The 20,969-nt window shown below is 38.0% G+C and overlaps 1 protein-coding gene across 6 annotated transcripts in view; it reads right to left on the bottom strand.

Moving 5' to 3' along the window:
• The window catches only part of Dip2c (disco interacting protein 2 homolog C), a 359,742-nt gene that overhangs the window by 18,291 nt on the left and 320,482 nt on the right, over nucleotides 1-20,969 (bottom strand). For 3 of the 6 annotated variants that reach the window (XM_057787245.1, XM_057787246.1, XM_057787249.1), the window contains 4 exons: nucleotides 19,048-19,216; nucleotides 15,676-15,846; nucleotides 6,912-6,941; nucleotides 5,483-5,544 (listed from right to left, as the gene is read on the bottom strand). In XM_057787245.1, the coding sequence (XP_057643228.1) occupies nucleotides 5,483-5,544; nucleotides 6,912-6,941; nucleotides 15,676-15,846; nucleotides 19,048-19,216 (432 nt within the window). The remainder of the gene's footprint in view (nucleotides 1-5,482; nucleotides 5,545-6,911; nucleotides 6,942-15,675; nucleotides 15,847-19,047; nucleotides 19,217-20,969) is intronic. The other 3 variants (XM_057787247.1, XM_057787248.1, XM_057787250.1) reach the window with 1 other exon arrangement.

Here is a 20,969-nt window from a genome sequence, read left to right as displayed (position 1 = left end):
AATTTCAACACACAATACCCTTGAGTTTATGTGCACAATGCAGAATACCCACACCACACATATACACATATATACAGAACTCATTCTACTCACACAGTGCACACCAGGGATCAAGCTAGCGAAACACCCCAGTCAAACAAACATTATCTTTGATTTTACCCTTGCTCCTCCTATCCTGCTGCTGATCAATCATAAGTCCACTGAGATGTCCTTTTCTTTGTCCACTATTTGTGGGAATCTTGACACCCACCTATTGACTGGGTAGTGATTAGTCTAGAATCCATGTTTTGATTTCATTCATTTCTGCCTTTCTTCCAAGATGATTCCTATGGAGCCCAGGCTGATCAAACTTGTTATGTAGCTGATTTTCCGGTCTTCCCAACTCCTCCTCCCAAGTGTTAGGATGATTACATGTACCACTACCTCCAGTTTATAAAGTGCTAGGGATGGAACACAGGGTTTTCACACGCTAAACTAAGCTAGCGCTCTAAACCCCCAGTCCTAGAATTCATACTGTTCTAACCACACCCTTTAATCATTACTTCAGTTTACAAGAACTGATGGAAGCAAACAAATCTCCACTCTAGATCTTTGCACTAATACTGGGTAAGGATCTGACAGCCCATTAAAACTGTTTATTTTTTTTCATGGTAGTTCTTTTTTTAAATTTTATTAGATTTTTTTTTTTAAATACCAACTCAAACTCCCACTCCTTCCTCTCTTCCCATCCCTCCACACACCCTTCCACTCCATCCCCATCTAATCTTAAGAGAGGTAAGGCACTTTGCTTTGTGGAAGGTCCAAAGCCCTCCTTCTAGGCTGAGCAAGGTATGCATCCAAAGAGAATAGGATCCCAAAAAGCCAGCACATGCAGCAGATGTCTGAGAAACATTTCTTTCCTAAAGATGGAACAATTCAAGTGCTTAAGATCAAACTGAAAGAGATTGAATTATTATTCATTTAAAATAAATACACAGTAAACAATACCTTTAAAAATTAATAACTTTCAAATATCCTCTGAATATTTTCCCTTGTATATGTAGTAACTAAATTTATTCTGGAAACTGGAGGAATATGTGTCTTCATTATGTGAGGCAGAAATGTTCTCCATGACAACCTGGCTACAAATGCAGATTGCCAAATCCCTAACATTTGGGCTACAAGAATAAAATGTGTATTAAACACAGAGACATAAAACCAAGCTTAAACGGTTAATAACTCTTTTTAATCACTTGTTTACGTAGAACAGACCTACTTAGATCTTGATCTCAGTCTCTAAGCTAGCTTGCACCTACCGGTCCTCTCTACTTTCCCTCAGTGCATAGCATACTGAAAAACTAAGCTTTCCCAGGCTAATTAAGTGATAATTGGGCAGGTGTCTTGACACTCCCAAGTGAATGTCCCATTAAATCAATAGGTAAAGTAATTAATCCTTATGACAGATCCTCACCTAGCTATAATGAGAAAACCACTAGCCTACTTTTATAGGAACATCAGAAAAATGAAAGAATAACATTTTTAACAGCTCTCTTATCTCACTGCCTTCCAGCTATTGGCATTGGGTTTTCTCTGAGGGTAGCATGTTTGGGTATTGTGCATGTAGGGAAGATTTACTTTACTACTAGAATTTCTACCTTCTCTCTGCCCAAGGCTCCCAGCATGTTTCAACTTACCCTAAGAACATCAGAGTTATTGTCTCCCCCCACAAACCCCAGCTATTACAGGTACCTGCAAAGACTCATTTTACTGTTCCCATCCTAAATACAGGGAAATTGAAAGCCTAAAGCTAATACCCTATCCCAGGGTCATAAATAAGGAGGAGATCTAGACTTGGCCTTGTCCAATCCCAGGGTCCCTATATCACAGGAGATGCTATACAATGTATATTTTACATATATTGATCAAGGTCAAAGACAATGCTAAAGATGTAAAACATGGGTCATTATTTCCTTCTTGGAAGAGGTGGCTTCAATGTAGAGGAGATTGCATTTTAGCTGAGAATGATGGACTCAGTTTCTCATAAGGTTACAAGAAAAATATCCTTGGGGGAAGCCATGGGGAACCCCAAAAATGCAGATGAGGCTGTCAGTGTGTCTGGATGTCAGGAAGGTGGACCTTCACTGACAGATGAATGAAAGATGAAAATGATACTGAGATTTTATGTAGTAGGTCAAGGAAAAAGGCCCTAGGCAGATGGACTCAAGTGGACAAAGCAGGTACATGGTGAATGTCTATCTATTGAAAAATACAGTGGAGGATGGATCTGAGGAGATAACTCATTTAATAAACCCAAGTTTTATCTGCAGAACAAATATTAAGAACTGGTCATGATAATAAGCAATTATAATACTTCCAACGCTGGGAGGTGGAGGCAGGAGTATCCCTGGAACTCACTGTCCAGCCAGTAGAGCAAATGTGGTAAGTTCAGTGAGTGATACTTTAGCCAAAACCAACCAACCAACCAACCAACCAACCAACCAACCAACCAACCAACCAACCAACCAACCAAAACCAACCAACGAAACAAAGGTGAATATAACCTGAGTAATGGCATCCCAAGCTATTCTCTGGCCTTCCACGTGTGTATTCACATAAGATTCTCATTTGCACAAGTACATATACAAACATGTATATGTACAGACATGCACACATACCCACAGTAGAAATATAAGGAAAGTGAGTTGCAGAGTCTTAGAAGTATTTCAGTCTCAGGATGTGGAAAAGAGTTGCCAGCATAGAGCAAGAGAAGCAGGTACATCTAACAGAAAAAGTAGACTGAAAAGGCCTGAGGCAGACCTAAATGAAGGTAGAAGGGTAAGATCTCAGGAGATATTCTGGGGGCTGAGGAATAGTCCTCAAATTTTCTCTGATAGAGAAGAGAACTAAGCAGGTTATTTCAGGGAAACTGCACTATATCATACCCAAGCTCTTAGAAGGTCCTTAAGCACAGTCCACCACGCTGATATGAGGTCTGGGGACTGCTCAGACACAGCCCCTTAGTCTAAGGTATTCCATGTAGGAGGAGCTGTGGTCCAGCAGTCCATCAAGGGCAACATCATTCCTGATCATCACAAGTGATGACATTATCCAGTGAGTTTAATGATACATAACCCTTGAGCAATTTCCAGTACACAACTCACTATCATGTCTGTTTCTAATTATTTTAATATGAGCAAAGCAGCCTAGGCAGGAAAGACTACTGATTTGAAATTAGGACAAGTGTCAATCATAAGGTCTTGGTCAAGATTACAGAATTAGTTGATGACAAAGGGCTCATCTTTGACACAGTCCTCCTGCTCTTTCCAGGAGGACAGTGCTGATCTGATACCGAACATAGATTACTTAATCAATATATACCATGCAGACCACAATTTCATAGCACTTTCTCTACACCCTGCCCTTCTCAGTAAGGAGATTTATCGTAAGAAAACAAATGATGGGTTAAAAAGATAGATAAATATAATAGATAAAATTAACGGCCGGGCGGTGGTGGCGCACGCCTTTAATCCCAGCACTTGGGAGGCAGAGGCAGGCGGATCTCTGTGAGTTCGAGACCAACCTGGTCTACAAGAGCTACTGGCTCCAAAACCACAGAGAAACCCTGTCTCGAAAAACCAAAAAAAAAAAAAAATAATAATAGATAAAGACAGTTCTTGAGACATTCTGTCTTTTGCCAAAAGAAAACTTCAAAATCCAAACTTGTGGATTTCTCTGATTGCTAAGGTACTCATAACACAAGAGGACATCCAACCATTCTGCACTGAGAAGTCTGTTGTTCTTGTATTTGAGGAACCAGGCCAAAGGCAGAACTGCTAAAGGGTCATTAGCACAGGTACTCATTGAGCAAGCTGTACAAACAAGACATTGTCCAAGTAAGGTTTACAATTAAATGGATTTGTTTTCAGATGCAAAGCCATCACTTGGAGACCTTCATGCCTATGAACCTGGAATGAGTTATTCAATTGTCCCAATGCTGGTTCTGAGTTTTTAAACACTCTAGATTGAACTCTGACCATCCAGAACCTGATTCAGTGGGGGACAGTGCTGAGGGGAAAATAATTTTCATTGGTCCCTAGCCTTTACGTAAAGGGCTTTAATGACAATGCCTCTAATTATCTGTGATTTGTGAGAGTCTCCCAGAGCACTATAAAGGGCAGGCAGGCCATCAACAAGAGTGTTATTGGCTTCTGTTTGGTGTTGCTGATACTTTAGCACTTGTTCCAGGTACTGCAGGATGTGGGCAGTGTCCCTGACTCTATCAACTACATAACAGCATATCACTTTTAATGGCAAATTGCACCAAACAAAAATGGTTTCAGATACGGGCTAATATTAGCTAATGATGCATACAGCCTTGTGGAAATAGGAGTGGTGACTACCCTGGTCTCCTAAGTGTTGCATTTTTTACCTGATCACCAAATTTGGACCTCTTCTCAGTTTGCAGAGATACTGATTCCTGTTCCTGAAGAGTTTCAACTACTTACTAGGTCAGGCAGGGGTACATGCTGCTTTCCAGCTCTCACCCCCTAACCACACAACCATTTTTGGTTTTTCCCCTATATATTATAGTGTTGATAGATGAGTGAACTTCTAGAAAATACAGGGTAAACACGCCTGGTGTACAGTAACACATTCACGTAAAACCTAACAACCGCCAGGTGGTGGTGACACACCTTTGATCCCAGCACTCAGAAGGCAGAAGCAGGTGGATTTCTGTGGGTTCTAAGCAAGCCTTGTCTATAAGAGCTAGTTACAAGACAGGCTCCAAAGCTACAGAAAAACCCTGTCTCTGGGGTTGGGAGAAACCTAACTACCTATGACATCAATCTATGTTTATGTCTGCACACCACAACAATACTGGGGCATTTCTACCGCCACCAAGCAGAACACCAGTCATTTCAACGGGGAAGCGCTGATGTAAAATAATAACAAAATTTTCCCTTCTCTCTTGGCCATCTCAATAGGATCTTCTAGTTGAGGCAGGGGTTCCTTCAAAGGATTAAATCTTGTGTGATCCCTACCCTCTCTTCCTGAGATATACCTTACACAAAAAACACAAATGACACACACCAATAGCCCCACTTTAAAATCTTGTTCAGCAGTTTGTCAGAAAAGGTAGGTTCACTTCTGTTTTTTTCATAGAAACACCTACATATGGCACAAGAGCGCATATACTCCCCCAGCACATTCTCATGTAAAAATGCTGACATATGTTGATATGTAAAATGGAACCTGACTGAGATGGCCATGACTTCCAAATAGCAAGGTATGTCAGACTACTAGTCACACCGTTGGTCTTGTAAACCAAGTTTGTATCTGTAAAGTTTGAGCCAATGTGCTCTGTCATACACTTTATTCATATAATGATATGTTGAACAAATAAACATGAATTCTTTCACTTTTTTTTTAACTTGGACACATATGTACTAGGTCACCAAAAAGGGAGGAAGGGAGAAATGGAGAAAGAGGAGAGAACTCATACCTGTCATGTCTCAGGGCTCTCATGTCAACATAGACAGTGGTAGGGTCAGGTCCTGATGTCCCCTATAAACAACAACAGGGTATGGTTAACCTGTTTTCAGGGAAAGAAGATATGTTTATACACCCTACTAACTGGTAAAACATCTGGTTTGATCATCTAAATTCCCAAAGGAACATTTTAGGATCACACTGGCCCTTCAAAAAGTTTGACCCTATTTATGCATATATAGTAAGAAGGGGGGTACAACTTGTTTTACTAGAAAATGTTTGGCTGCAGAAGTGGTCTGTCAAAGATATGAAGCATCTTGCTAAGAATTTTTCACAATATGCATTCAGAAAGGCTATTTTTAGACCTTCAGATACTGAAGCAGAAGCGTGACAGGAGCTGACAGATTGAGGAGGAAGATACAAGAGATAATTATTTTGTTCCTTTTAGTCCTGCTTGTGCCTCCAATCTCAGAAGGCTATTTTTGTCTGTGACATAAGTCAGGGAGGTTCTATGTTTCCCAAAGTCAGCTGAGTAGTAAGTACTCTGAGCTGTTTTCATTTAACATAGCAGTCCAAAAATCTCATCTTGGCATCACAAATATCTTCTAAAAATATATGGGACTGACTTCTGACCAATGGCCTCTGCTCGCTATTATTACTGAAATGACATAATATTTTACATTTAGTGTTAAAGCAATGCAATACTGAGGTTGAACAAAAACTATGGCAAATACTAGAGATTTGTGAAAGGGGTGGGAGAAGTTAAGCCCTTCAGAATTTACACAAATTGTACTATATTTCTTTAAGAAAGAATCTCAATTTTGCACCACAAGTATGTTTAAATGTAAGAATAAATAATAGCTTTGCTGGCATGATAGTGCATGCCTTTCATCCCAGTGCTCAGGAAGCAGGGGCAGAAGCAGGTAGGTATTTTTTAAGTTCCAGGCAAACTAGGGTTACATAGTAAGACCCTACCTAAGACAAAACAAATCATTACTTTTTTGTTCTAATACTCTGTGATAGTAGTCAATGGGGTCCCACCACTGAGAGCAGGAGAAAACAAAACACATGCAAGTAAGACTTGTATGCTTATAGTGATAGTGTCCTACAAACAATATTCTTTCTACCTTGTAATCATTCAATGGATCTGTGTTATAGAGGAGCAGGTAGTGAGACACTGTCCAATGTAGTGAACAATGTGAGACTCAAAACCATAGGTGGTCAATTAAACAAGCAAGGCATAAAACAAGTCCTGAAAGGTGGACAATGGTGGGAAATGGAAGTAGACCCAATCTACCCTAGGTGGTGCCTCTGCCACAGACCTGTAGAACACGTGTCCATTTCTGCATCGCACTTCCAGCATGTTCCAATGTTGGAGGCTAGAAACGCAGGAGGTAAGGAGATGGGTATGAACTGGTGGGATGAACAAAAAAGTCCCCTACCTGCTCGGCCAGTGTCCACAGCCGGTGGGGCTACAAGCAGCAGGAGGGTGGGGACAAGAAAAAAGGAAAAGACAACAGGCCAATAGACACAAAACACAAAGGACACACATAGGAGAGACACACACAAAAGAACACAACAATTTAGAATGGGATGAAGAAAAAGGAGGGATGGGGTAGGGAAAGAGAATGCAGAAAGCAAGGAACAAAGTAATAACAAGATCAAAACAATGTCAAATATGGAAACCATTAAAATTAACCATACTATACTGTTAAAGGTGGGAAAAACTGAAAAGATGTCAACATATCCACAGAGCACAAAAGAGAAGTAGAGGACAGATCATGGCATGTTAATTGTGGCAGTATCTTTATCAGAAAAGTAGATAGCATGTCTCAACAGTGACTTTATGGTGCTTTGAGTTTCCTCTTTCCTATGGCACTTGCAAGCATATATCTTAATGGTTCATTGGATTAGTTATATATTTCATTAGTTGAATCTACTGACTTCATTGAAACTTTTTTTAAAAGATGTATTCTATTTTAAATTATGTGTGTGCATGTGTCTGCGCCTGTGAATGTAGACACTAGTGGAGGACACAGGTTCTGAGAACCAAATTTAGGTCTTCTTCAAGAGCAGTAAGTGCTCTTAATCTCTGAGTCACCTTTTTAGCTCCTTAAATAATTTTCTCATTATGACAGTGAAGATAAGTCTTTACAATTATGGTACCCCATCCTATTCATAAGATTAGTAAAAGAAAAGCATCAGAGGTACATTTGAAGTATAAAGTTATCAAGTACCAGGCTCTTACACTATATATTTGCTCCTTTCTCTTTACACACGGAGTTTGACATCAGCCTGGGCTACATCAGACCCTGCCTCAAAACAAAAACAAAAACAAATTTAAAAATAGTTTAAATTTTTAGGGAGAGTGGAGGTGGGACAGTCTGGGCAAAAGACAGTGAAAATCTAGCTGATTCACTGTACTGTCATCTGTCAGGCTGTGCTATTAGCTGTCAAACTGGTAAGTGGAATGAGATTCACAGGGACCAAAGACCATCTTGCTCGGTTTTGAAATATTTTACTGGAACATGGCTCATTTATTTATATACTATCTGTTTTTGCTTTGAGCTGAGTCTTCTGAAAAGACCATATCAACACCAGACCTAACTTCCTCACTCTGAGCCTGTAGGAAAACATGCCCAGTGAAGGCTTCCTTTTCAAGGGCTGGTAAGCAACATGCAATTGCTCAGACTGGAGAGTGGTGCAGCTTTGCTGTTCTCGCTGATCTTAAATGACAAGCTTGGGTCCTGGATTCTTGGTTCAAAGCATAGTCTGAAACCCAGGAAATTTTCTTGACTGTAACAAAGAACAAATCAAGTGATGGAGGATCCAGGTTCTGTAATCTCAGATCAGAGACTTAATTACCAAGGACAACATACAGCAGAAGATGGCAAGAAAGTTGTAGCTGACAGTGACTAACTCCCCAGAACACACAAAAATTTCTGACAACACTTTATTTTTAACTTCTCTCATCTAAGAACATGGCAGAGGAAAACAAGTGGCTTCAAAGTTCAAATTAATTAAACTCTTATTATATCTATTTGTTTTATGCTGAGCAAGTTATACTGCCCTTTGAGCATTTCACTTTGTTCTCTTTAATGATCAATGACTCTTATTTCTATCATTGTGATGACTGTATTTCTCCTTCTCTGTGGGAGTTTCAAGTTTCAAATCTCAAGTTTTAAGGTTGACTAGAACTATTACATTGATTTAATTCCACAGAGTTATTTATAGACAAGCTTTCCTCTCAAATAACTCATCTTATCCTATGTAATAAAAAGCCAGCATTCATATTTAAGTTTCTTTTATTTTTGCCCCATAATGAGAAAACAACTGAGGTCTCCGTAGGGAGATGGAAAGCATTATTTTCCTTTCTCTTCCTTTAATGAAAAGAGAATGCTAATTTTCATGTTACATAGCTAATGTGGATAGTTTCTCTGCTTTAAATAGCAGTCAATGCTATGGAAAATTGTTCCCAGCATAGGTTAATAAACAATGACACTGTTTAATGGTCCTATAGAAACTGATGTTAAGGGGCCGGGTGTTCGAGACCAGCCTAGTCTACAGAGCTAGTTCCAGGACAGGCTCCAAAGCCACAGAGAAACCCTATCTCGAAAAACCAAAAAAAAAAAAAAAAAGAAACTGATGTTAAGTTGGGAATAGTGGCCCACGCCTTTAATCCTAGTACCCAGAGGCCAGTTTGGTCTACATAGAGAGTTCAGGGAAAGCCAGGGCTATATACTAAAACCCTGTCTTGAAAGAAAGAAATAAAGGAAGGAAGGAAGAAGAGGGAGGGAGGAAAGAAAGGAGGGAAGGAGGGAGGGAAATTAATGCTAAAGCTAATTAAAAACTAAAGAGATAATTTGTTTTTTTACAGTATCTATATTCATCATAAACTCAATAAATCAAATTTAAACCATTTTTATAGCTCAAGATTCTAAGAAATACCATTCATAAAAATTATAAATGACTCATTTTTATAGATTTCTTTGTTTTTATTTCATAGCTCTGCCAGTTAGCAAAGTCTACTTAACCTCTCTAGCTTTTTTTTTAACCTCTCTAGCTTTTCTCTCATCATAAAAACCAATGATAAAACTTTATCCATCATGAATATGGGAGGATCTAACTAGAAGCTGTCCTAATAAAAAGGTCCAAAATGTTAATAACACTCCCCATTTTGTCTGTCTGTCTGTCTGCCTGCTTCTGCATGTTCTTACCGAGCAAAGCCTAAATGGCCATTTTCACTTGTAAGAACAATACACTTGATGAGGAATCACACTACGAGTGAATTTTGGAGAAACTCAGAAGTGCTATGTTTTTTAGATGGGACACTAAGCTGTGGTCAAGCAAGTATTCATTTAGCTAATACAATGTAATTCCTGCTCAGAAATGACAGCATCAGTGTATATGAGAGTGTGTTGAATCCTAAAGAAGGTCATTAGTGAAGCTGTTCCCCAGCACAACTGCTTACAGAAGACATGACAGAAAGTGTGGAGAATAAAAGGAAGAGGAATGAAGGCCCTTGAACCTATGGAGTCTGAAAGGTTTCAGAAGGGACCAGGAAGGGGACAGAGCCTCTGCTATGCAGATGGTGAACAGCCAGTTTTAGGCAAAAACATTGCAGATAAAAGTATGAGCAAGCAAAGGCATGGATGAACTCCACAGAAGAGAAGGTTGTTCAACATAGGACTGACCATGGGTAGAGATATGTGAGGCTGGGTACTGAAAATAGCTGGGTGAAGAAGATGCTTGTAAAATAAAGACAGACCCATAATTTATTCCTTTTAAAGTTTAATTTTTAAAATTACATTCACTTATCGTGTACAGTGTGGGAGAATGCTGAATACATGTACCATGGTGCATGGGTAAAGATCAGAGGACAACCTGTGAGAGTTCTCTCCTTCCACCACATGGTTCCTAGAGATTAAACTCAGTCCACCAGTCTTGACAGTAAGAAAGCATCTTTATCCACCTAGTCATTTCTTTGGCTCCCTTTTAAACTTTAAAATGGCATGGTATCTGATATATTTGTATATATGTGTATGCAATTAGAGATAGGCTTGTTGAAACCACAGGACAACCTGAAGTATTCTTTCTCAGATACTGTCCACTTTTCTTACAAATAGCATAAGAATTACACTGGCTTGGAATTTGCCAACTAGACTAGGCTGGCTGGCCAGCAAGACCCTAAGATTCTCTGGGGTTTTACTTCTTTGGTGTTGGGATTATAAGTATGTATTACCTAGCCTAGATTCCTTTTTAATGTGGGTTCTGGATTTGAACTCAGATACTTGCAAAACAAGCATTTAAAAAACTGTCATCTCTCCAGCCCCTTCAGATATATTTTAAATGGTATTTATCAGTGTCTGTTCAGCACTAGAGGGGGGAAAAAAGCATGATTTCATCTTTGAGTATTCAAGTCACTATTCAGGCTTTTTAGTTCTGTAGTTTAAAAAAAAATTCAAATCTATAAAGCATATAAAAGCCTAAAAGGCTAGGAAATCCCCCCAAAATGACATCATTAATTTTACAAAGCATTTCCCAAGGAGCACTTTTTTTTTAAGTGAATTTAAATGCACTTTATTTTTAGACAACCTACACGACATGTTTTTTCTTTAAAGGAAAAAAAAAAGGAAAAAGGAAAAAAACAATGTCTCCACTCCAGATAAAGAACTCAAGGTGAAATCAGTCCCATTTGAAGGAGCAGACTTTTTAAAGCCCAAATTCACATGGTTGAGGCTCCCTTTCAAGCCTGCTTAACTACTGTCTTAGAGAGATCAAATCTCGTCATTGTAACTAGCTGATTATCCACTGATGGGGTGGATGTATGGTGATCAGAAACAACCATCGACTGACAGCACACGTTCCCACTGATGTGCTAATATTATGTGCACTGGTGATTTTGGTCTTCCAAAGAGAAGCCTTAGTTTTCTCACCATCTCTAACATTTAGGAAAAAAGTGGGAAAACTTCCAGAATATCTTAGCTTTTTATGCTTCATTTTGCACATTGATCTTTCTTACACCTTATTTCACACTGTGTCTTGTTCTAGAGAAAATACTATGGGGATGAAGATAAAGATTTCTGCCCTCCAAACTATGTGCTTTATGGGCTTTCTTTGTTCAGTAGCCTCGTCAGATAATTTTTAATTTTATAAAATAACAGAACATGAATATCCAGTGAACAGGCCTTCCCTAGAGCTTCTGCACCACCCTTTACTCCTTTACTATCACCTAGATAGTTTTTATAGCTCCATCGTTTTGTGAATATGATGTATGTTGCAAACTGACATCTGTCCAAAACCTTCTGTGATCACCCACCCTAAAGTACCTGCCTTTGACCAAGTCACTGTTCTTTTATCCTTTTCAATAACAAAAGATACTCACACTTTCTGGAAAGAATAAAAAGATCTATGTGTTGACTGTTCATCTCACTGACAATAAGAAATATACCCCAAGGGAAAGAACTTTATCACTGGTTAGTTTCTGGTAAATTTTACCTTGGGTGGCAGAAACCAAGAGCATAGATGGACCACCTTTTCTGAGGTATAGAGGCTTAAATGTATGAGAACTTATGAGTCGCTGCCCCGCGACACAGCCTTCTGGAAAGTACCAGAATGGTACATCTCTTGTTACTTTTCAAAAAGACAATAACTTTTTTTAAAATAAAAAAAATGCTTTTAAATTATAAATACATCCTAAACTGATCGCAGCACACTAGTGTCCAATGATGATCTTGAGTGTCTCATCTTCGGCCCACTTTACTCAAGAGCTGGGATTACAGGTGTGCACCACCATGCTTGTTTACATGCAGGGTACAAAGCCCAAGAATTTACATACTATAAATGCCACGCTACCTAAAAGCTACCTGCTCAGCCCTACAAAAGTTAATTCTGTAGCAAAATCTGGTCCCAATGGTCCTTGACAAGAGACGGCAGGGCTGTTTTCCTTTTGTATCATTTACTTTAATTTCTACTATCAGACACTTTGATATTTCTAACTTAATAGTAAATTACATTTGTAAAAGGAAAATCTAGCTAAAAATTAAATGAAGACATGGAAAAATGAAAAAGTATAAAAATGCTTGAAAATTTTTCCAAGATCCACAAACAAGGCCTATTGGTGATGATGAAGTTCAAGTTAGTTAGCCATACTTATGAGGTTTTTTTTTTTTAAAGAAAGTAAAAATACATTACTATCTCCCATTATAAAATTAACACTTCACTTGCTCAACATTTTTTCAATATATTTATCAGATAACCATTAGGTGCCAGGTGCATAGGAAGCAAGGATACCTCACGTGTCTGGATCTTACACAATGTTTCATTTCAAGTAATTAACCTATTTAAGGGAAAACTATAACTCTGTGTGTACACATGTATACACACATTTAAGTTTTGGAATTAATATGTTAACTCTATGTCCTATAACTTCTCCAGGGAAGACATGAACAAATGTCTATTTACACCCAAAAGGACACAAACAAATGCCCAATGAACTGATTCCAAGTTTAGCTTTCTGAATCAATGAGTTTATTGGATTTACTTAAAGGAACTCAGGTGAGGAGTCACTTACAGGAGAATGGATGGCTTAGGCAACTGCATCACCAGAAAGTCCACCTCATCATGGGCGATGACTTTCCAATGTAACATTCCCAGAACTACCTACAGAACTTGCAGGCAGCTCCACTGAAGACTTTCCTCTCTTCAGCAATTATTTATCACTTATGGAAGAAGTCATGTAGTGGCTCATAAGCCAGACACTTCAGGGCAACGATATACACACTACCTTCATTCTCTGTAAGACATCTTAAAACACTGTACATCTAGGTGGACAGATAAAAATGAAAGACTAGGGAATTAATAAATATGTTTACTGCATGCCTTTATCTGAAAATTTTCAGTTTTATAAAGTAAAGAGCTACAGAGCTTTCCCTTCTGTTGCAGTAATTAATGCTAATGGGGAATCCCTTTGCAGCTTCCCCTCCCCTCATTTGTGAGCATTACTGTGGTCAAGATCCTGCTCCCACCAACACCCTCTCTCATGGTTGTTCTGCTCAATAATGTGCCATCACAAACAGGAGGTAGAGGTCTCCCATTGTGCTACTGCTACACATCCCTGTAATAGGTAGATTTTTGTGCCTCCTACTCCTAGTACAAATCATAGTTAATCATGTATGATAACCAATAAATGATAATAGGAAAATAATTGATTTTGTTTCTAGATAAAATTGGATTTTAGAGCCTGTCACCCTGTCTCGAAAAACCAAAAAATAAAAAATAAATAATAAATAAATAAATAAATAAATAAATAAATAAAATTGGATTTTATTCTTTCCTTGGAGAACATCAGCAAACTGGTCAAATAATATGACCTAAGTACTCTTTCTTGAGATGAAGTTCCTTTCCTTATACTCAATAGGTGTACATTTTTGTTACTAGCTATCTGGACAGAATAATATTGACCTTTTCATACATGTAAACAATATACTTTATCACATTCACCCGTTTCACTCCTTCTTGATCCTCTCCCCCTCTTGCTATCTCTTCCCTCCAAAAATGACTTCATTCTATTTTTATGCCCCTTTTTGTAGGAAAAAAAAAATCAAAATTAGATTCTACATATGAGAGGAAATACTTAATATTTGTTTTTGTAAAACTGGTTAGTTTAATTTTAATATAATGATCTCCAATTTTATGCACATCCTGAAAATGATGTAATTTCATTAGTCTTTGTGGCTAAAGCATACTCCATTGTACACACACATACATACACACACACACACACACACACACACACACACACCCCATCCTTCACATTTATTACATTTTGCTATAGGAGAAAATATAAAAACTTGAACACTAAAAAAAACACAAGGTAAATTCATATAAGAAAAAAGACTTTCCAAAAATAGGAGAAGATTGAATTTGGATTTTGAGTGGAATTTACTTACTTAGTATTTCCATTTTTTTAAAAAAGTATACAACCAATTTGAAAGGAAGAAAGAAGGCAACAGGGAACACTTACAAAGTAATTTTTCACAAGCTGTTTGTAGCTACTTTCTGTTTTAATCTCCTCAGAGGTGCCCGTGTGTATTTGCCCCTTTGCATAATGGCTAAATCCAAGCATCTAACATGGACAAGAATGTTCTGAGGTTCACCCAGAAGCAGACTGCAGCAGCCCTCTTTGGGAGTATCAATGGTAGGGACAGTGAGTACAAAGGAAAAGAGGTATAGGTAGGGACTGATAGTCACTTGCTCTCCTGCAACTGCGGAGTTCATCTTCTGCTGTGTGCTCAGGGAACACCTTGCACTCCATTGAGGACTGCTAAGCACAGACAGGAAGCACTCAAAGAGGGTGCTCATTTACTCTTCTCTGGCAATCTTAATCTTGCATCTCCAAGCCTTCACAGGTGAGTGTATAAAAAAAGGAAAGGAATAGTGAAGGGAACCAAGAAGTGGACTAATGAAGAAAAGAAAAACCACCACCATTTCCTTTGCCATGGTCAGTGCCAGGCTTCTTTTGGAGAGCTGCCTCCCTCCTAGCTATTTCATAGAAATGTAGTCTTTTTGTTTCTGTGTTGCTATGGCAGCAGCAACTTCCCAGACCTGCTCAACATAATGAAATTTTCCCTCCAGAAATTACTGCCTACACATGAATCCACATAGATCAGTGATTCTCAACCTGTGGGTCTTGACCCTTTGGGCGACAGATGACCCTTTCATAAAGGTTGCATATCAGATATTCTGTATATCAGATATTTATATTGTGACTCATAACAGTAGCAAGATTACAGTTATAAAGAAGCAATGAAGTAATTTTTTTGGTTGGAGATCACCATAGCATGAGGAACTGTATTAAAGGGTCATAGCATAAGCAAAGTTGAAAACCACAGACAGATGATTTTCTTGAATGTAATTTTTGAAATAAAAGTCTAACAGCCCAATTTTGGCCAAGAGCTACTGTTGTGTCAAAGTTAAAGCATGACAGGGCAGAGTAAGTGCTGTGAATAATGGCTATACATGCAGTCTCCAATTAAAAACAGAAAAAGAAACAAGTGTGTAACAATCACATTTATGTGATGAAAAGAAATGCATCTAATGCTGGTAAGCACCTGCCCAAGGAAAATTCACAACAGGTCTGCACTGTGCACCTGTCATTGAGGCTCACTCTTCTGACACAGTACTTACTGGTTTCAATTAACTTACCTGTAAGCAAATTGCCAGGTTCACTCTACAGCCAAAGGAAGTGCTAACAGCCCGTGGGTGGAGTCCCAAGTCCTTAAAGAGCTTTGAGAAAGACTGTGTAAGGGCAATTCGGGGACGTTCTTCTGCCACAACCACACAGGTTCTTACTCGGGACAGGTCCAGTCCTCGTGCCTGGAAATAAGGGCAGGAACACTAAGAAAGTGTTCAACATGTGTAACCTAGACACTCAGAATCCCAAAGGAAGGATGAGACTCCAACATTGTTCTTCAATCTAATACCATCAAATCTAAATGTTCTATAAACCACTCTAAGTTAGTGCAATAAAACTAAACCAACCAACCAGCTGAACAAACAAACAAACAACAGAAGCACAGGACAAAACCATACAGGTATTCAAAATGTCAAGATGTCACTGAAAACATGTCTGAAGCAACAACAAAAATTGTAAAAAAATGGGTGAGACAAGCACTCTCTTTTGGGAAGAGCAAGCATTACTGTGCATTCTTCTGGGAATGACCTAACAAGAATTTACATACAGTGAGGCTAGAAAGATGGCTCAGTGGTTAGAGTGCTTGGAGGTCTTCTAGAGGACCCCAGTTCAGTTCCATTACCCACATCTTACAGTTCACAGCTGTCAGTAACTCCAGCTCCAAGGGACTAACACTCTTTTATGGCCTTCACGGGTACCAGAAAACATGTAGCATGTTCAAGTAAGTGCACATGCATGTACACACACACACACATTTTTTAAAAAATAACTCACATGGGAATGGAAAATATGTTTAAAAATATTTTAAAATGTTTATACTTATTTAAAATATATACATATTAAATATGTTTAAGCAGAAAGGCAAAACAACTTCCTAATGACAGTTCTCCATTTACATATTTTTAAAAATATTTAATTATTTATTTATTGGTTTTTTGAGATAGGTTTCACTTTGTAGTCTTTGTTGTCTTGGAACTCATTATGTAGACCAGACTGGCCTCAAACTCACAGAGATTTGCCTGCCTCTCTGCCCCAAGTACTGGGATTAAAGGTGTGCACCATGACCGCCCAGCCTCCATTTACATCTTATGAGACTTGAAAAGTTGAGACCAACTTTCATTATCAGGTGCATTTCCATTTCTACAGTAAACACACCATTAATTATTTCTCAGGTTCTGCAACAAATATAGAAAGCTGGACTATACAATGAAAAGCACAGGAGTAGGAATTCAATGAACTGAACACAACACTGGTTGGTTAAAGCCAGCGTGCCTCAGGGAGATGAGATCAGTCACAAAAGGGCCTCTACTGAAGGTGGTAGTGCACGATGAGTAATGCTGGCTCGAGTGAAAGCAGAGCTGCTGACACAGGAATTACCCAAACTAGTCCCTCTTATGTGCGTCACCTATGGACTACACTTCCAGATTTCAAGATAATTTTGACATTAAGACCTGCTGTATAACCATAACTGCATGCATAAAGTTGTATAAGAACAATTAAACTATGAATACTACTAATAATTTTGTAAAGGTTCAAGAGGCTTTGCCACAACAGCAACTCCAACTATTCAAAATTTATCTCTATAATTCTTCAAGTGTACATTTTCCAGTTTTGTGGCATACAGGCTTTTGTAGTAAGATCTATTAATTCTCTGAATTTCCTCTGTGTCTGTGGTTATGTCCCCCTTTTCATTTCTGATCTTATTTATTTGCGTGTTCTGTCTCTGTTGTTTAATTAGTTTGGATAGGGGTTTGTCAATCTTGTTGATTTTCTCCAAGAACCAACTTTTTGTTTCATTGATTCTTTGGACTGTTTTCTGTGTTTCTATTTTGTTGATTTCTGCCCTCAGTTTGATTATTTCCAGTCTTCTACTCCTCTTGGGCGAGTCTGCTTCTTTGTTGTAGGTAATGAAGCAAATGGACTTAACAGACATCTATAGAACACACCACCCAAATAGGAAAGAATACACCTTCTTCTCTGCAGCTCATGGAACCTTCTCGAAAATTGACCACATACTCGTAAACAAAGGAAACCTCCACAGATACAAAAAAATATCAGTGTCCTCCTGTGTCTTATCAGATCACCACGGATTAAAGTTAGAAGGTAACAACAATGCTACCCCCAGAAAGCCGACAAACTCATGGAAACTGAACAGTCAACTACTGAACCACACCTGGGTCAAGGAAGAAATTAAGAAAGAAATTAAAGTCTTCCTTGAATTTAATGCAAATAAAGAGACAACATACTCAAACCTATGGGACACGATGAAAGCAGTGCTCAGAGGAAAGTTCATAGCACTAAGTGCCCACTTAAAGAAAACGGAGAAAGTATAATTCTTCAAGTGTACAAATGTGGGTAGAAAGGTTGTTTAATTCCTCTGAATTTAAGTTTCTCATCTTTAAAAGGAAGATAGTAACATATCCTGCTTCCCAGAACTGTAGCAAGTATGAACTGAAATGTAAAGTGCTTGGTTATCACTCAATTGTAATAATTATTATTATGTAATGTCAACAAAAAGCTAATGAAAATGCACCAGGCCACTATGTAATGCAACACAGATGGATCTAAGAGATAACTGTACTCTGTAATTCTTCCTTGTGTAAATAAGTAATTTTTGAAAATTGTATTTATTTACATAGTTTAACATTATAGTTTCATATTTTGTTTTATTGCACTGGGCTGAATAGGAAAAAATCAGAGGAGAAAAATGTACTGTGTTCTGCTTCACTATATGTGTACACACAGACACAAATAAGCTACATAATTGCAGACACAGACACATTGCAAAGACAGAATAGCAGGTTGGAATACTATCAAGACAGATCTCAGCATTATTTTTTCCCTTTTAATAATGATTATTCAACTTACCATGAAAACATATCTATCAAATGCCCTCAGTTTAAATGGAGGGAAATACTGTTCTCAGTGCAAATCAAAAAGAAAAAGAAAAGTGAAAACCAAAACACTGTTCACTTAGCTGCAAAATTAGTTGTTGTTACAGCAAAGACCTTCACATAAAGGCCTTCCAACAAACTAAAGATGAATGCATAAATTTAAAACTTTCTATTTGAATATTAATATCAGATAGGAACAGAGAAAAATTTAGCATGTCTTGAACACTGATGGAGGAATTTAGGACAAACTACAGTCCTGCTGAGTAGTATCTGTGGCAGTGGTAAGCTATTCAAAAGGAAAACCTAAAATTTCATTTTCCCCCACATCAATTTGCAAGCAGATTTTTGTGCTTGCAAAAAAATTTTGCAGATTTTTGTGCTTGCAAAGCAGCCCATTGTGCTGGCTTCACCCAGTGCATGAGTGTCTTTTATCAAGACCAGAGTGGCCTGAGGGCTAGTGAACATTGAAGCCCTAGTGGGGCTGCTTACCTTGAGGGACTCAGTTTGTGAGCCCAGCCCCTTGGTACAAAGCTCCATCACCGAATAAGAACAGAAGGTATCCCGGACTTTGTACTGACTCACAGCAAGAAGCCACAAGGCAGGGTTGGTCTCCAGCTCAGAGGGTGGAATCAAAATGGACTGATGCCCCGAGTATACACTGCAGAGACAAAATAGGCCATCAGGGCTAGGACCCAGGGCAGACGGGAGAGAGAGAGTAACATTCACCCTGAGAAACAGGACCACTTCAAGCAATGTAATCATATGCAAGATAAATGTAATAGAAAACCCAGATGTAAAAAGATTTTAAAAACCACACAGGAAGAAAATTAGTACTGTCAAATGAAGTCAAACACATGGTCTTCCGAGTTTCAATCTGTACTCTAATATGTCCAAAACACCAACCAGAAGGACAAGGACAGTCATTCTTATTTTTTTTTATGTTTATACTTGAGAATATATCTAGGAAAATGACAGATTATATATTTTAATTCACAATCAATTGATTAGGTAATTGGTGTGTGTTAAAAATTATTTTTCCATTTTAAATGTTTGCTTATCACTTGAATTAACTTGAACTGTTAATAATATTGATTATAATAAAAGATCCAAAATAAATATTCTGAGATTTATAGAGATATTTTAGCTATATAAAAATTCACAGATGAAACTCATCTCTGTGTGTGTGTGTGTGTGTGTGTGTGTATGCATGCGTGTGTTAATCTTCCTAGCACAAACAATTTCTTTAAGTGGCCAATCTCATTTTAAAATTTCAAGACCTTAAGCAGAGGGCCTAGCGGGCTCAAGAAATATAAGGAAACTCAATGAGCTCACAAACTTACTTTGAACAGGATCCTTCACATAGAGAAGCATTGCAGAAGCATAACAAAAGGGCATTGGTGGCAAATTTTCATTTCTCTATTTCTCCATTTCAAAATTTTACTTATCTTTGTAAAACAGAAATATAGCAAACACCGATCTTTCCTATGACCTTTTCAATGCAGTTCCTAATTTGAGAATGAAGAGATCAGGTGCATACAAAGTAGGAAAATCAGACTTTAAATTATTATTATGTTTTCATTTAAACTGGCTATTTCTTTTTCTCTTTTTAAAAATTCTTATTGTGGGGCTGGAGAAGTAGCTCAGCATTTAGGAGCAATAGTTGTTCTTCCAAAGGACTTAGTACCCATGTGGCAGTTCACAACTGTTGTCTGTAATTTTAGTTCTAGGGGATCTTCATGCCTTCATGGGTACCAAGCATAAATGTCATGCATAGACATGTATAGAGGCAAATACCCATAAACACAAAATAAAGAAAAACTTAAAAATTAAAATTCTTAGTATACTGGGTTCCATAAGACCATTTCCACATGAGTGTATAATGAATGTACTTTGAGCATATTCTACCCCATCATACCCTGCCACCCTTAAGTATATTATTTTTTGCCTTGACTTTTAAAATGTTGTCAAGGCAAAAAATACATATGACATTAACTTTATCATTCTTAAAACTCATTTTATTATTTTATATATATGAGTCTTTGCCTGAATGTATGTCTGTGCATCCTTGGAGGTCAAAAGAAGTTATAAGATCCCCAGAACTGAAGTTACACAGTTATGAGCTACTATGTGGGTGCTAGTAATTGAACCTGGGTCTCCTTGAAGAGCAGTCAGTGCTTAACCACTGAGCCATCTCTCCAGCCAGCCTCAACTTCCCATTTTAAGCAATTCCACATATATATATATATATATATATATATATATATATATATATATATATATATCAGCAGCCTTTATTGTATTCACAAGGATGTGCAAACATCACTCTTACCTATTCCCAAGCCCTTTCTCCACTCAAAGAGAAGCTCTGTACCCTTATAAAAAATTTTTCAACATCTCCCTTTTATCTTGCT

The sequence above is a fragment of the Chionomys nivalis genome, chromosome 13 (genome assembly GCF_950005125.1).
Source record: "Chionomys nivalis chromosome 13, mChiNiv1.1, whole genome shotgun sequence".
NCBI classification, from domain to species: Eukaryota; Metazoa; Chordata; class Mammalia; order Rodentia; family Cricetidae; genus Chionomys; species Chionomys nivalis.
Note: the sequence above shows the minus strand (reverse complement) of the source record. Positions and strands in the feature narration are given on the sequence as shown.